At 30.6% G+C, this 15,323-nt stretch overlaps 4 protein-coding genes across 5 annotated transcripts in view; 2 read left to right on the forward strand and 2 right to left on the reverse strand.

Moving 5' to 3' along the window:
• Chc (clathrin heavy chain) overlaps window positions 1-5,183 on the reverse strand; it is a 17,130-nt gene extending 11,947 nt beyond the window's left edge. Inside the window, exons 1-3 of the mRNA XM_013312246.1 lie at window positions 5,057-5,183; window positions 4,781-4,889; window positions 3,543-3,768 (exon numbers count right to left, since the gene is read on the reverse strand). Of these exons, the coding sequence (XP_013167700.1) occupies window positions 3,543-3,768; window positions 4,781-4,822 (268 nt within the window). The 5' untranslated portion in view covers window positions 4,823-4,889; window positions 5,057-5,183. The remainder of the gene's footprint in view (window positions 1-3,542; window positions 3,769-4,780; window positions 4,890-5,056) is intronic.
• Window positions 5,184-5,612: 429 nt separating this feature from the next.
• Ufd1-like (ubiquitin fusion-degradation 1-like) lies at window positions 5,613-8,355 on the forward strand. 2 transcript variants are annotated; one of them, XM_013312025.1, is made up of 7 exons: window positions 5,613-5,708; window positions 5,786-5,906; window positions 6,134-6,288; window positions 6,504-6,633; window positions 7,069-7,211; window positions 7,456-7,674; window positions 7,976-8,355. In XM_013312025.1, exons 1-7 carry the CDS (start codon window positions 5,706-5,708, stop codon window positions 8,135-8,137), a joined length of 933 nt encoding a protein of 310 aa, XP_013167479.1. In that variant the 5' UTR covers window positions 5,613-5,705; the 3' UTR covers window positions 8,138-8,355. The 2 variants fall into 2 exon arrangements, with proteins under 2 accessions (XP_013167479.1, XP_013167480.1); XM_013312026.1 differs by having other exon boundaries at window positions 5,792-5,906.
• A 502-nt stretch (window positions 8,356-8,857) lies between these two features.
• Window positions 8,858-9,832, reverse strand: Arpc4 (Actin-related protein 2/3 complex, subunit 4). The gene has a single exon (XM_013312094.1). It carries the CDS (start codon window positions 9,721-9,723, stop codon window positions 9,217-9,219), a length of 507 nt encoding a protein of 168 aa, XP_013167548.1. The 5' UTR covers window positions 9,724-9,832; the 3' UTR covers window positions 8,858-9,216.
• A 356-nt stretch (window positions 9,833-10,188) lies between these two features.
• On the forward strand, window positions 10,189-12,821 carry Rab35 (RAS oncogene family member Rab35). The gene is made up of 4 exons (XM_013312337.1): window positions 10,189-10,398; window positions 10,486-10,785; window positions 11,169-11,317; window positions 12,538-12,821. Exons 1-4 carry the CDS (start codon window positions 10,347-10,349, stop codon window positions 12,643-12,645), a joined length of 609 nt encoding a protein of 202 aa, XP_013167791.1. The 5' UTR covers window positions 10,189-10,346; the 3' UTR covers window positions 12,646-12,821.
• The last annotated feature ends 2,502 nt before the right edge of the window (window positions 12,822-15,323 follow it).

Here is a 15,323-nt window from a genome sequence, read left to right on the forward strand (position 1 = left end):
TTTGTCTAATCTTACAAAGACCTGTACTTTTACTACAGCTAGAAAATTATATAGACCTATAATTTTCATCGATCTAATTAGTATTAGGAAGAAAATCCGACACTGTGCCGTGTGTCAGCGCAACACTAGCCTTATTAAAATGTCAACGTTTATGTCCTCTCACTAATCGATCTGACACATGACTTGGTATTAAATTATTTAAACTTTCGTCATTATACTAAACTGATATATAAACACGGCTAAACACTCACGTATATTCGTCCCGCCAATGCCGCCACCGGACGAATATACGTGAGTGTTTAGCCGTGTTTACATGACTTGGTAACTTAGCGCGACATTCGCGCAAAAGGATTCTAACCAATAATTTCTAAAACTAGTTACAAGGATGTATGAAATGTATACCCAGAAAGTATAATAAATGTGTATTCGTTAGTGGGCGTATCATTGACAAATACAACTTTTTCCCCAATGAATATTGTAATAAAAAACTATTAGCAATCGTAATGTTCACTAACATTCCATGGATAAAAAGCATGTATGATTATTATGAATAAAATGACTAAGTACATAGTGTATTACTTATTAACATAGCGCACGCACGTAGTAAATAATAAATGAACACACCTGCCAGTAACCACTGTATGAAATAATGGTTTCCTATTAATTAATACTTTTGCGTCCAGCGTAATTAGTAATAACTTTTTTTGTTGCTATACCATGGAGGTTAAGTTTTCTTTTTTAAATGACCAATTTTAAAATACTAGATAATAGAATAGAATATATTTGCATGCAGACAATTAACAAAGGTTTTTAATGCCTTTTTTCACGCATTTGAAAAAAAATAATTCCCTATCAAGCTTGGGCGTCATAGAAATTCTGCAACCTCCTAACAACTATATCCTCTAAGCTATGATTAACACCATTTAAGTCCGTATAAAAACATTTTTTACTGTCTATGACCAAATTTAAATATTCAATTCGGTACAGATATACCTCTAACGCGGCTTGTTATTAGATAAGCGAACATTGACACTATCTGTGTAATTTGACATTGCAAGATATCAGATGCGGTGTATAACAACAAGATATTAAATTATGTTTGTATACATATTAACTATATGGAGAAAAAAATATGATATGGATTATAAGCCAACACTTGAGAATAAGGACGATATAGTTTCATTAGGAAAATAGAAAACCCGTCATAACTCAATCGCCTCTTTAACTACATCTCCTACAAGTACGCAATGAAATTAGTTGTACATTATTCCGGAGTCTGGTGAGATGTTTTAAATTTCTGGTCAGGCTATACCGTGGACTACTGTAAAATCTGTACAACAAAACATTGTTACTTCTATATTTAAAGAGACAATGAGTTGGTGGACATTATGTTTTTGTATGTTTCGGCAGTGGGAACCCCCGGTTATATCTTCAAATTGAACTGACTCACTACATATGTCGCGTTACAACAAAATATCTAATCTTCAACTTTATGACGTCATATTTGTATGACGATTGAACAAATGTTTCGCCTAACGTCCTCAGAGGTCCAACTACTATGCTATATACGTTACGTAATTCAAAGAAAGCCGATATTTATTGCCCTTGAAAGTTTACCTATATTAATCAAGAATATACAAGTATATTGGTGTTCCATTTTATTGTGACTTCCTGACGACCGGTCTTAATTGATTTTTCTTGAAAGACATTTCATTCGAATCGCATTCTTTCTCCGAGTGTTAAATAGATAGTCAGTCGTATAGTGTAACCGACGAACACCCACGCGTAGATGCATATCGGAGAAATATGATAGTAATAGTGTATCTCGATGAAATAAATAGGAAATGTATTTATTTTTTTATTTAGCAATTGTATGTCTATTTATTTGTTTTCGGTTAGGATAGGTTTGATAAAATCGAACCTTTTTACATGAAAACGACGGGCGTGACTAAGCGCTGTTCATCAAATTTAAAAAATCCTTCAACCGAGCCCTCATGCTTTGTTTCAAATAAAATGAAAGTGATGTGAATGTTAATTCAATATTTTTTAACTGTAGCCAAATGACTGAACATATCTTTTTAATGTAATTGTATTAACATTTAAAACAAAGATCTTTATTTTTAAAACAAGCTAAAAAAGAATAAGATATTTAATTTTTAAAATGTAGAATCCATATATTTAAGAATCAGGCTTATAAGGTTAAGCACTATTATATTAACGTTGGTGCCAGAAAATTGTGCCAGATAAAAAAAAAAAATCAAGGTTGAACGAAATATCTATATTTCATGCCAATAATACAATTTTTGTTTAGACTAATAGAGTCAAGAACTAGATTACTGTCCCTACTGAGAGCCTATTGACTTAGTTGGTGATATCGTGAGCACTAATAAAGAGGTATTTGATAGTTTTAAATACATACAATATTAAGGACTAGGGCTCGCCGACTTCGACAGCACAGAATAATTAAAGAAGAAGAAAAAAAGCATAAGTTACACAAACAATTCTCTATCAGCTGCACAGAAAATGACAATCGCCTAAAATGTCACCTTTCTAAGCAATTTCCCGAGACTTTTCTTTGTACTAAACTTAAACTTTAAACTAAACTAGCGGCGTATATAATTTGCCGGTGATATAAATATATTATATTTAAAACAAAACAGTAAACTGATAAGAAATCGTGTTAATCAATTTATGCGAAATCTCATCTTCCGTAATTCCGTAGTTAGCCTTTTGTTTTGGGTCAAGAATTATACGAGATGAGTCATCGCCGCGTATCTTCCATGTTGTGATGTAATCAATAAATGACACTGCATAATTATACCAGAAGCAGAGTATTTTCTTTATTATCTTATGACAGATTTCTTTTCTTTGTTTATAATGAACAATAATCTTTTGTTTAAAAATGTCTCTTTTAGCTGATATTTGATATGAACAGTTAGGTTAGGTTAGTAATATATTTCATCTGAGTAATAAATTTTGAAATATGTTTTAGCAATAGTTGATTAAAAAAATGAATTCATTAACTCTAATTGGAGATTGCAATAAAATAGTCCTATACACCTATATCCATTGCACCCTCGCAACCTTGACCAAGTCATTGGTCAATCTTGCGGGAGACCTACCTACTCTGTGTCAAACTGTCCATTTTGTGACAAACCATGGGGGAGGCCTACATTCAGCAGTGGATGAATCCAAGCTGAGGATGATGATGAATAAACTGACCATGGTATAAGTTACATTGTATGAAAAACACAATATTCTATGTAAAAGTATATATCTTACTTTTAAATAGAATGTTGTGTTTTATGCAAGAAAAGAATGTTGTAATTATTTTACATATGAAATAATATAACTTGTTAAATCCATATTAAAATTATAATGTTTTTGTAAACATAAACTAAAATAATCTTAACAAAAATGAAATAAAAAAATTATACTTTTGATCAAACCACCTTTAAAATTTTCAAATAGATTATTACATAACTATATAAATTCTACACAGAGACACAAATGTAATAAGTTGTTATGTAATCTTTACTGACCTTCCACACCAGCCTTTCCCTTGAGAGCGATAACTTTGCTTGCTGGGTTCATGATGGCAGAGTCGGCACTGATAGGCCTCCGTATAGGGTTGGTAGGGTCAGCCATGTCAATTATGACCACCTCAGATGTTTCACCGACCTTTTCTCTGACGCAGATGAACTTGTCAGACTCCATTGTGAGAGTATTGAAAGATATTGAAGCTGGATTGATTCCAACATTTGTGAGCTAAAAAATTAAATTTTTAACTATAAACTTACATTAATAAATAGTATTCTTTATTGGCTAATTAATTTATAGGACAGTTTCATAATTATTCACACTTTCATAAATTTTTTTTCAGGCCTAAGTTGACCTATTTTCGATTATTGATTAGTTACTGCTGTACACAAGAAACAAATAAAGTTTCTATGACAAATTTAAAATCTCTAACTACCCTCTACTGAACTCTTTGGTTATGTTTTTTTTTGTATAATCATATAAATACTACTATTGAACCAAGGCAAAATATTTTTTTTTGCCTTGGTTCAATTTTTCAATTCAATCATAAAAGAATACAATAATTAACATTTTAGTGTTAGTTTAATTCAGCCAGTCTTTCCCTTAACTTTGATTCCTAAATCAATACTTGCACTACTAAACTGATGAATTTCATATCAAGTGTTTATAATATTAAAAGAGAATTTTTGAATATATTTCCTCATCTAATAAAACAAAAACAAGTAAAAAAAATCATAGTAATTCATAATGCATGAAACTGCAGTTTATTGATTAGATAAAACTTGTCTCATAAGATTCCTACAAGAAAAACATCCATACAAACATAAAAAGTGTATGTACTAAATATACAACCAAAGAATGGGCTGTAATTTAATTATAAGAAAGGACATAACTTAAGTAATTCATTGAAGACTTAAGATTACAGGCATAGACATATTGATCAAAAGTAAGTATTTGCGTGACCTAAATATTCGGTAATGGTCCTAGTTGCCCGCAAATCATATGATCCAGAGGGGAATACGAAAAGATCAATACCGGTACACCTCCGTAGGCAGAGTAGGGGGTGGAAACTGTCACTTCGATAATTGCGCAATGTCATTTCTTCACTTTTATTTATCTAGAAAAAGACATAAACTAGTTTCTAAATACCTTTGTTCGATAATTTATTACAGCTGATACTGTTCTCACCGAGTTACTAGCACTATCGACAAAACCAATAAAAGCCGATGGGCGTACTCACCTGTAAATGCTCTTGGAAACGTATAGGCAAAACCTGTGCCATGGCTGCGATGTACTTTACTTTATCTAAATCAAACCGGCCTTACAGCGATGCCTAAATATCGCGGAGCCTGAAAAATTAACATAAAGTTCAATCCACTGATATCTCATCCGTTCCGAAAACACCTTTGACAATCAACATGGCGTTCATTCATGTTTGAAAGAAAATGACAATGACCGGATTCTGACAAAATTTAATTATTTTGCAATCTAAATTCTGAAAACTAATTTTACTCACTGAATTTACTTGTGTCTACATGAAGAAAAACTGTACGATTATTCTTTTTACAATTTGTAACGACAAATGACGAATAATGCACCCGCGGCTGCCACATACACAAATGAATGAAATGAAACGAACGATTGTCGATTACTAGACAAAAAGAGATACACGATTGGTGATCGCTGCCAATCTGCCAACATCCAAATTGCTGCCAACTACCAATTCATCTAAAGTTTCGAAAATGCGCAAAAACAAATTACCTTATAGTCTGAAATTAGGAATTTTGTTTTTACTTTAATTAATTTGTTTAATGTAAGCTATATAAGTCATCACCATTTACCTATCACACAGAAATCAAAACCACTTAACAATACTAACTTTACCTCATTATCCTATTTAATACACCATATTTTTTCAAGCAAATACATTCGTAGTAGGTAATGGTTTAAATGGGACTATTTTTATAACGTAGATTCTGGTAGCCCTTAAATCTACTTTTGAGAGTAAAATGACCTGCAACACTGCTTTCTTATCCTGTGTCCTGTGCTTTTATTCTTTGTTGATTATGACATTGACATAAACAACAAAATAAAGATTTGGTTTGTGAATTGAATGATTTGCAATTTACTTTATTTGTGTATCAGTATTTTAAAATCTATTCAAAATGGTACAGTTTTCAAAGTCTAAAATAAATCCACATAATTCTTATAAGTTTCACTATGCCTTTAATTTACACGTTTTCAGTTTCAGTTTGGATTCAACATGTTTCATGAAATTACACGACCTTTTAACATGAATTATCGATGTTATTCTGTGTCAATGCTACCTGGAAATGAAAGGCAAGACGTGGAAAGAGGAGGAAAAAGTAAGATTACCGAAAATATTTTAGTATCCGTAGAAATAAAATGACGTATTACAGTATAGTTACCACCATTAATGTAATCACCATTGTAATACTTTGCATCAAAATTCAAAACATTTAATGTAAACTTGACTACAAAGTCCTGTTCTCTCAAGTACATGCATAAGTCTTTGATAAATCCTTTAAATTTTATAAAATTTTTGATGAGTACGGTCTATTTCTTTTCCCAGTTATTATGCCACCATCAGCATTGGAAATGCTAACCAGGTTAAGCATTGAGTACCCAATGATATTTAAACTAACAAACAGGAAAACAAATAGAATCACACATTGCGGTGTCTTGGAATTTGTTGCAGATGAAGGAAAAGTTTACCTACCACATTGGGTTTGTATGATTCAGTTCATATTGAATTATATTATTTACAAAACTATAGAATTTAGATCTTCATATATATTAATGGCTGCTAACTTGCAAGGCCGTTTCACTTTTAAAAATGTAGCCTATGAAAGTATATGTAATGTAGTAAAGGTAGCACAGGACATCTTGTAAACGTATACAATTAACTTTACTAAATTCTTATATAGTTTTTTTTATAATAGATGATGGCCAACCTGGTACTGGAAGAAGGTACAGTAGTCCAAATTGAAAGTGTCTCTCTACCAGTGGCAACATTTTCTAAATTCCAGCCACTATCTGAAGATTTCTTGGATATCACAAATCCTAAAGCAGGTAAATTTTGTTTACTTTACTTACTTATTACTTCACTGATAAAAAGGGTAATGTTTTAATTAAAAAGAAACATAATTAGTAGCTTATGTGTTCTTCCAGACAAATTCTATATCTATGCCAAATTTTATCAAGATCCGTTCTGCCGTTCTAGAGATATCTTTATACATAGAGCCTGCTACACATCTCCAGTCTTAACTGTACAGTTCAATTATTCAAATCATAAGAAGTGCAGGGAAAATTTGAACTGTTAGATGAAACAGACAGTTTTGTCTACAAATGTAAGTCTCAGTATGGTTCATTTAAACTGAGTATGTAGTGGGCTTAACAGATTTTATTCCATTAAAAAATGGTATTATATCCTTTTAAAAATTTCTTTACTATATTGTTTTATTTTGATCTCTGAAGAAAATCATTGAAAAATAAATGTGTTTTCAGTTCTAGAAAATTGCCTAAGGAATTTCTCATGTCTAACAACAGGCGATGTGATTGCCATCAAATATAATTCGAAAGTATATGAATTATGCGTATTAGAAACAAAACCTGGAAATGCTGTTATAATTATTGAATGTGATATGAATGTAAGTAAATACATTATTTTTAAACTTCTCTTTTTTGCATCTTTCAAAATTTTATGTACTTTTAATTTAATAATGATATACATAATTACCTTTGTTCTTTGTTAGTTGTACTTAGTTACCACTCATACTAAGATATATTTCATTTCATAAGCATTTATATCTTTTTCAATTGACTTAAAGAAGGAGATTCTCGAATTGTTTTATTTTTTTTAATCCTCATAAAACACTTTTATTGTCCTTTAAGGTCGAGTTTGCACCACCAGTTGGTTACAAAGAAGAGGAGCACATTCCGAAAAATGCAGGAGGTAGTTCAGGTGTCAGTATGGATGAGGACCCAGCTGCAATTATGCCAGAACCCAGTGGTTTTGTTGCTTTCAGTGGTGAAGGCAACAGACTCGATGGCAAGAAGAAAAAGCTTACTAGTGAAAGTGAATCGGAGTCACAAAGTTCACAAGCCAGACAGGTCAGTTATAAATACATGAAAATAAATGAATACATCCCAGTGACGTTTTAAATATTATTTCTTAATAGTTACCAATTACAAAAGAGCTTGCACTACAAAAAACAGCTGTTTAATATTTAGTTATTATAATCCTCTATCTCTTAAATCTTAACTTATGAAAACAGTGACCTACTTGATTATTTTCAAATACTGTATAATATATTCATTTATCTATGTAACATTTTTCTTTTTTTGGATTCTTATCAACTTTTCAATTCACTGATTTTAATGTTAATTAAACTTTGCTTATTTTCCTTTATAGTCTTATGTGCGTGGAATTCCTGATTACGAGTGGACTGTCGGTACATTAAGATTTATAAGAAATTCCCGACCACCAAGCGCAAAAGAGGAAATACCCACAGAACCATTTGAAGCTTTCAAAGGCGAAGGTTTCACTCTACGCACTGCAAAATCAAAGAACTAAGCCACCTCTGATAAATAAGTAGCTCCTTGTTTTCCAATTTTATAAAGTTTCCTTTGAATGCTTATTCCGTTTCATTTAGTTTGTATAGTTTAATTATATTTATGTATGTATAAATTAAGTTGTGCATGGGTCATAGATTTAGCATATTGATTAATTTACATCCTAAAGATATTTTTTGTTCCTTGTATAATAAAATATAAACACCGCAAGCAATTTGATTTCTTTATACACTTGGAACCTTTGCTTCGGGGAGAAATATTAAAAATATGTCCTGCCTTCGGGGGAATGATGGGGTTATATGATAATTGAATAACTAAAACCCACTTGGTGGCCATCCTCAACTCCACCAGAGTCCCAGGATCTTCAAAGAAATGCATTGGGACTTATACACTTACAATTTTAAGGAAAAAATGTGACTTTCTTGTTCTTAGATACCACTCTGAGATTTGAGAAAACAGTTGGGGAACCTCTCATGTAGTACAAACTTGCCCTATGAGGGACCTACAATTATCACAGTTTTGTAAGAAAATATACTTATACACAAATTAACTATACACCATGACAAATAATGACTTGTGTTCATGTGGCCCATTGGCTTAAATAATTTTGAACATTTCATAAAAGTGATTTAGTGTTCTATATATTTCACAATAGTGTACAGGGAAAACATTAAAATAAGGTAGTAATTAAATTCTATTCACAAAAACAAAATGTAGAAATAGAAAAATTTATTACAGCTATAAAATAATTAAATGCTTACAATAACATTTTGAAATATATCTAAGCACAACTATCATATGTTATTTTTTATTGGAAATGTATATAAATTATTTGGCAATATAATGATTACCTAATATAACTATGTGTAAATGATGAACATGATTTTTAAATTAATCAAATTTATTTTATTATTAAGTAGTACTAGAAAATAATACAGGTTTATTTTTTTTAATCCAAACATAACTTCATATTGGAAATACACTGATTACATTTAAAAGAAATACAGTACATGTCATGTTTAAGTATTATTGGAACAATACAGTATAGTCACTTTCACAATAGCTAAGCTTTGGATACACTTAAAATCTCTTTAAAAATTCTTCTGAACAAATTCTAGCTCTAGCATTAACAGCAAGCTTCATTTCACTAATCTCTTTATCAATCTCTTCCATAAAATATATGACAAAGTCAACCAGTTTATGTTTATACATTTGTTCTGTATGGAAGTTTGTAATCAGGAAGCTGATATGATACCCATCCACCGGTTTCCGGCGGAGAACGATAAAATTTTCCGCTCGCATCATCATGAACCTCATAAATTTTTTACACAGAATTTTCTCTATTTCATCTGCTTGCTTGATCATAATGCTGACTCTTATAGAGTTTATCGATGACTCAATTAATACTTTCTCATTCGCATTCCGTGATATTATCACTGGATTTAATAACAGCTCTTCGCTTGTCCGAACTTCAACTTCAGGCTTGTTGTACCTTTCAACAACTTGCGATGAAAAATGTTCTAGACACATAGCTGAAGTTAATGTGTGTCGTACGGCAGTTAAATAAGGTTTTAAGGTAGCCGACATTGTGCAAATTATTGCAATAAACTCTCTTATACCACACCTACACTTTATTTATCAGTAGTTTGAAAATGACACATTTATCCAAAGAGCATAAAGATTTATTTGACAAATGAAATAAAATCTGTGTTTCGTTTCGTTCTGACCAAAAATTACAAATCACAACTTTCAAAGTTTAAAGAATATTATATAACTTATTGTATAAGTATAATTCCGTACTTAGCCAATTTAATTAGGCATTAAGAGAACATACAAAAAATACTTTAATTGCTATCCAAGGTGTAAACAAGTGGTTTAATTTTCCATAGTAAAACAAACTACGGAATCCTCAACTTCCATGTTATTAACAACATAGTAAAATTAGTTGACTTAAAAATCAAATGCTTTAAAGAACTTTGAATGTAATAATATTAAGGAAAGTTTAAATAGATGATCTGTTATGGTTTAAGTCAGAAAAGGAACGTAAAAAGACAAGACAATAATGGCGGACGTTTTGTAAAGTGACGCAAGCGTAACGTTCTACGGCATGCGTTTATTCAATATTTCTTTAGTTAAAGTTGTTAAACTATTAAAGAAATTTGCGATAAACACATGACCAATTAGTAAAGTGTCAACGTAAATCATAAGCAATGGCACGTGAATTTGATCACCTCTTCAAACTGCTGATTATCGGTGACAGTGGTGAGTGGGCGAGGCCTGTGATCGCCAGTGGTGTTATTACTTCCTAACGTCATTCTGTGCTAAATATTGAAAGTTACCGTGTTCCAGGTGTTGGTAAAAGCTGCCTCCTCCTGCGATTTGCTGACAACACATTCTCCGGTAGTTATATTACGACTATAGGTGTTGATTTCAAAATAAGAACTTTAGAGATAAACGGTGAAAGAGTGAAGCTTCAAATATGGGACACGGCAGGCCAGGAGAGGTTCAGAACGATTACGAGCACGTACTACAGAGGTACTCACGGTGTCATCGTCGTGTACGATGTCACAAACGGGGAGTCCTTTGCCAACGTCAAAAGGTGGCTGCATGAGATTGAGCAAAATTGTGATGTCGTAAACAAAGTTCTAGGTTGGTGATTTTCATTTATTTGATCCTTCCTCTATCACATTTTCCTAGTTTCTGTAGTGATGTAGTAAATTGCTGTGGAAAATTGCAAGTTTGTTTAGTCAAGTCTTAATTTTCATGAATTTGTTATTATTTTTTCTTTTACTTAGACCTTATCACATATTATAAAGAATCATATTTCATTTTCATTCTCATTGCATTGATTTTTGGATTGATATATTCTGATACACATTTTATCATTATCTCCATTGTTTTTCTTATCTAATGACTACAAAGGTCAATCCCTAACTCTGTAACCATAGAATTGTTGTGTCATCAAACAAAATGCAACAAAAAAAAAATGTTAGCATTGTATATGTATTATGTAATAATTTTGTATTTTTCAGTTGGTAACAAGAATGACTGTCCGTCAAGGAAAGTAGTGGTCACGGAGGATGCTCAAAGATTTGCTAACCAAATGAACATCCCATTGTTTGAGACTAGTGCAAAAGAAAATATAAATGTGGAGGAAATGTTTCTTACTATCACAAAAATGGTAAGTTATGTTTATAATTGATGTTACAATAAAGATGTTATATGCTTTCACTTGTATGAAATGTGTATCGTTTTTTTGTCTCGGCCACTTAAATATTAATACTAATTATTTATTCTTTTCTTAATCATCATGTTACAAGCACCAATAGCCAAAGCTTCTTAATTATTTGAAATAGTTACAAGAATAAATATAAAAAGTAATATATGACAATAAACTAATAGGAAGAAAATTACATAGCAAAATATTATAAATATATTCACAAAAAAAATCAAAGCTCTTATGAAACCCTAATCTTATCTAGCTTTATCACTAAGCTTACAATATCATAATATTAATGCTATCTATTTCATAAGAAAATTAGCTATAATATACAACTAAAGTAGGTAGAGCTTAAATTTTTACTACTGTGCCGTAATCATTACAAATACTAGTGCTATGCTTAGACTTAAAAGATATATACATTTTCATGCATGTCTCTGTCCAATAAAAATAACTAATAAGTAGCATTATTTCTGTAGAACAATAACAACTCTAGATCATTTCATTCATTTCTACACAGTCCAAAGTAGTATGTCTAATCAAAAAGGCTATAGGGAATACTAGTCTTGTATTTTTGATACTACTAGTTTAAATAATTTAGTCTCAAAAATGTTATTTTAATATATGGGTTAATCCGGACTGTGTTCATTCCAATAGCCTCATCAGCTTTGTATAAATCCATAGCCTAATGGAACAAAGCCTGATAAAATGATTGTTACAATTTTCTTATTTGTATGCAATAAACAATGACCTAAAGAATAAATAATATTGCATTCTACTTTTAATACATCACTCAGAAAATTCTATAATGATTATGTAATAGTACTGTAAGTGTAATCTCATCTTATCTCTAATAATATCTTGAATAGTTTTTTAGACATCTGCTTTATGTACCCCTATTTAATTTTTAGTACAGCACATCCAAACTTAGGATAGGCTCGGAGCCCCTTAGAGGGGAAGCTGATGATGATTTCCAAATAAATCTCTTTTATTTTTAATTAGTTATTTCACAGGAAAATGGGGCTTAAAATAGATAATTTAAGTTATACCTTAACTAATGTTATTGTTCAATATGAACTCATCTTATGTCCATCCCATAAGATAAACAGATTGAAATTAATTTGTCTTATGTCATATTTGTATACTTTACCTATTTATTAATGTTTTCTTACTTTAAACAGGTACTCAGATCAAAATTAGAAATGAAAGAGAGACAAAATGTTACAGCAAATGACATAGTCAATATAAAAGGAACCAAAACCAAGAATGTAAAGAAATGTTGCCAGTGATTTTATGCTGACAGTACACCAGGGATGTCGCTTACACAATGCTCAAACATTGAGACATGTTGCACAACCCTAGCAGGACACTAGTACCTTGGCCAAGAGTTTACCATAATTGTAACATTGTAAGTTGTCACTGCAAGGTACAAACATGTTTGTCTATCCGCTGAAAAAGAACTTATGAAATCCTAGTGCAGTTTCTATGGACAGTATACAAGTTGATCTCTATAAAATATAATTGTGGCGGTGTTAGATTTATTGGATATAGCCCTGTCAATGTTCTATAGTTACTGTGACCACCACTATGCAATTATTTACTGTAATTTTGAGTGTTAGTCCTATGTGCTGGGTTGAACAATCTCAAATATTAAGAGCAATCGCCTAATCAACTCCAAATACTAAGAATATTATAAATTCATAGTCAAAGTATTTGTTTGTACTCTATTAAAATGTGTATTATGGAGTGTGTGAGATGGAATTTGAAATATATAAATGTATACCATTAATTTAATTGTAAAATCTTATTATTAATTTGATATTATAAAAGTGATGTGTATATGGTCCTTATTATATAATGGTCCCTTCACATTGGTTGATAGCTTATTCTTTTAAAAGTATTATATTGTTTAACAAGTGTCATATGAGTCCAAATTATTTATTTTTATTTTCAATATAGAGATCACAAAGTATTATAGACCATATTCTGTCTATAAATTACATTAAATAATTATGAATAATTGGTTACTTTCATGTCAATGAAATAATAATGATTGAACAAAACTCATTGTTATTTTTTAGTTTAGTCTACATTTTTACAAGAATAAAAAATATTTTTTTTTGTTATATGTTAGACAATTTTGTCTTTTCATTCAATAATATAACATTTGAATATGAAATTGTTCAACACATGACATATGTTTTAAGACAATAGCAAGTTTTAGCTTAATTTAGGTGAACCCTAAACAGTTTTTTTAAAATAAAGATAAGTAGATTGGTATAAAGTATTTGTATATTATATAATGATTATTTTCTATTGTATCATTCCGTACATTATTTTTGTACAATGTTTGGTTCGGCCATTAATGTTTGTATCAAATTTTATATGAATTATCTTGCTTTGACATTGAAACAAAAAAAAAAGTCTATTTTTGTGTTAGAATATCTACAATCATGGGGCCACAGATCTGTTTAACTTGCGTATATTGTTTGCACAGTGTTTTTGTTCAATTTGTTTCATTTCAGTACTCATTATTTTTAAGAAATATTGTTCATACCAGCATTTTAAAATGTAAATAGATGATATATTTTGCCCATAATAAACTAAGTATTTTTATTTACCTATTTTTGTCACTTTCAAAATCCTATAAATTTCCGAAACTTAACGAATCAACTACATAGCTAGGTATAGAATTAAGGGAGTTTACAATCACCGTAGACAGATGCAGACCTCTAGCGTAGACACGCTCCTTTAGTCTAGGATGCTTTTATTTGAAAAGGTAAAAAGTTAAGTGAATAATCAAAAACTCTTGATAAGTTATTGGATTTTGAGATTCTTTGGATTTTTTGTAGTTTTTCAACATCTTATTCTTGTAACACTAACGCAGCACTGACGTTAATAAAACCATAGAGAATAGAAAAATCATAACCATAGACTCTTGCTCGACTATTTTTGACTTTGACGTTTGATTCGATCGCCATCAATCCAACGATACTCGAGGGTTTAATCAGATTTTAGCAAAATGTCTCTGTGGTCAGCATTAAATCGCAATGTATTTAAGCGAACTTCCACGTTCGCTTTAGTTGTAGCTGGAGGAACTTTCTTCTTCGAAAGAACCTTTGAAGTCATCTCTGTTGGTATCTTTGAAAGTATCAACAAAGGGGTAAGTATTTTGTTATGTAATTTCCACAAATTCAGACTTAAAGTTTAGGCACGCAAAAATTTAAAAAAGAAAGTAAAATTGGCTATTAGATCTATCAATGTACTATATTACAACTCATTATTAAAATATAATAAAATAATATTAACCTTAAAACTGAATCGGAAGTCTCCAATCCATAATTTACAAGTAGAAAATAAAGTAAGCATTGATTAAATATATTCTATTTATTATTGCTATATATAACCCCTGTTAGGATCGGCTCCAAGCCTCTAGGTGGGAACATATATAACATATATCATCAAAATTACAAAGTTTATAACTATTATCAACAAATGTCGTAAAACCAAAAATCTTCCAGTCCATGTTGTAATTGAATTTATATAACAATTTTTACAAAATAAAATCATGGATAGATGTACTTACTTTTTTAAATACAATTGTTATATGTAATAACATTAATTTTGTATTCTTTATCTTTTAGAAACTGTGGAAGGACATCAAGCACAAGTATGAAGAATAAAGTACAATCACCATCTTTATTATAATTTATTAGAATAATTGTTACATCTTTGATTAAATTATGTTAAATAACTAAAGATTTGTTTAATTTAATATTTGCTTATTAATAGAGACTAGATATACATATTTTTAAAATTAGTACACTTAAAAAACCAAAGAAGTTCAGTTTTCTATTTTACATAATTTAGATATGCTGCAAGACAGGTGACTTTGGCGATCTCTTGTGTCGGAGGCCAAGACTCACTTTCGGTTGATGCGTCAGCGGAGTAGTAGTAGTAGATATAA

This window comes from Papilio xuthus, unplaced genomic scaffold (genome assembly GCF_000836235.2).
Source record: "Papilio xuthus unplaced genomic scaffold, Pxut_1.1 DF827679.1, whole genome shotgun sequence".
Lineage (NCBI taxonomy): Eukaryota > Metazoa > Arthropoda > Insecta > Lepidoptera > Papilionidae > Papilio > Papilio xuthus.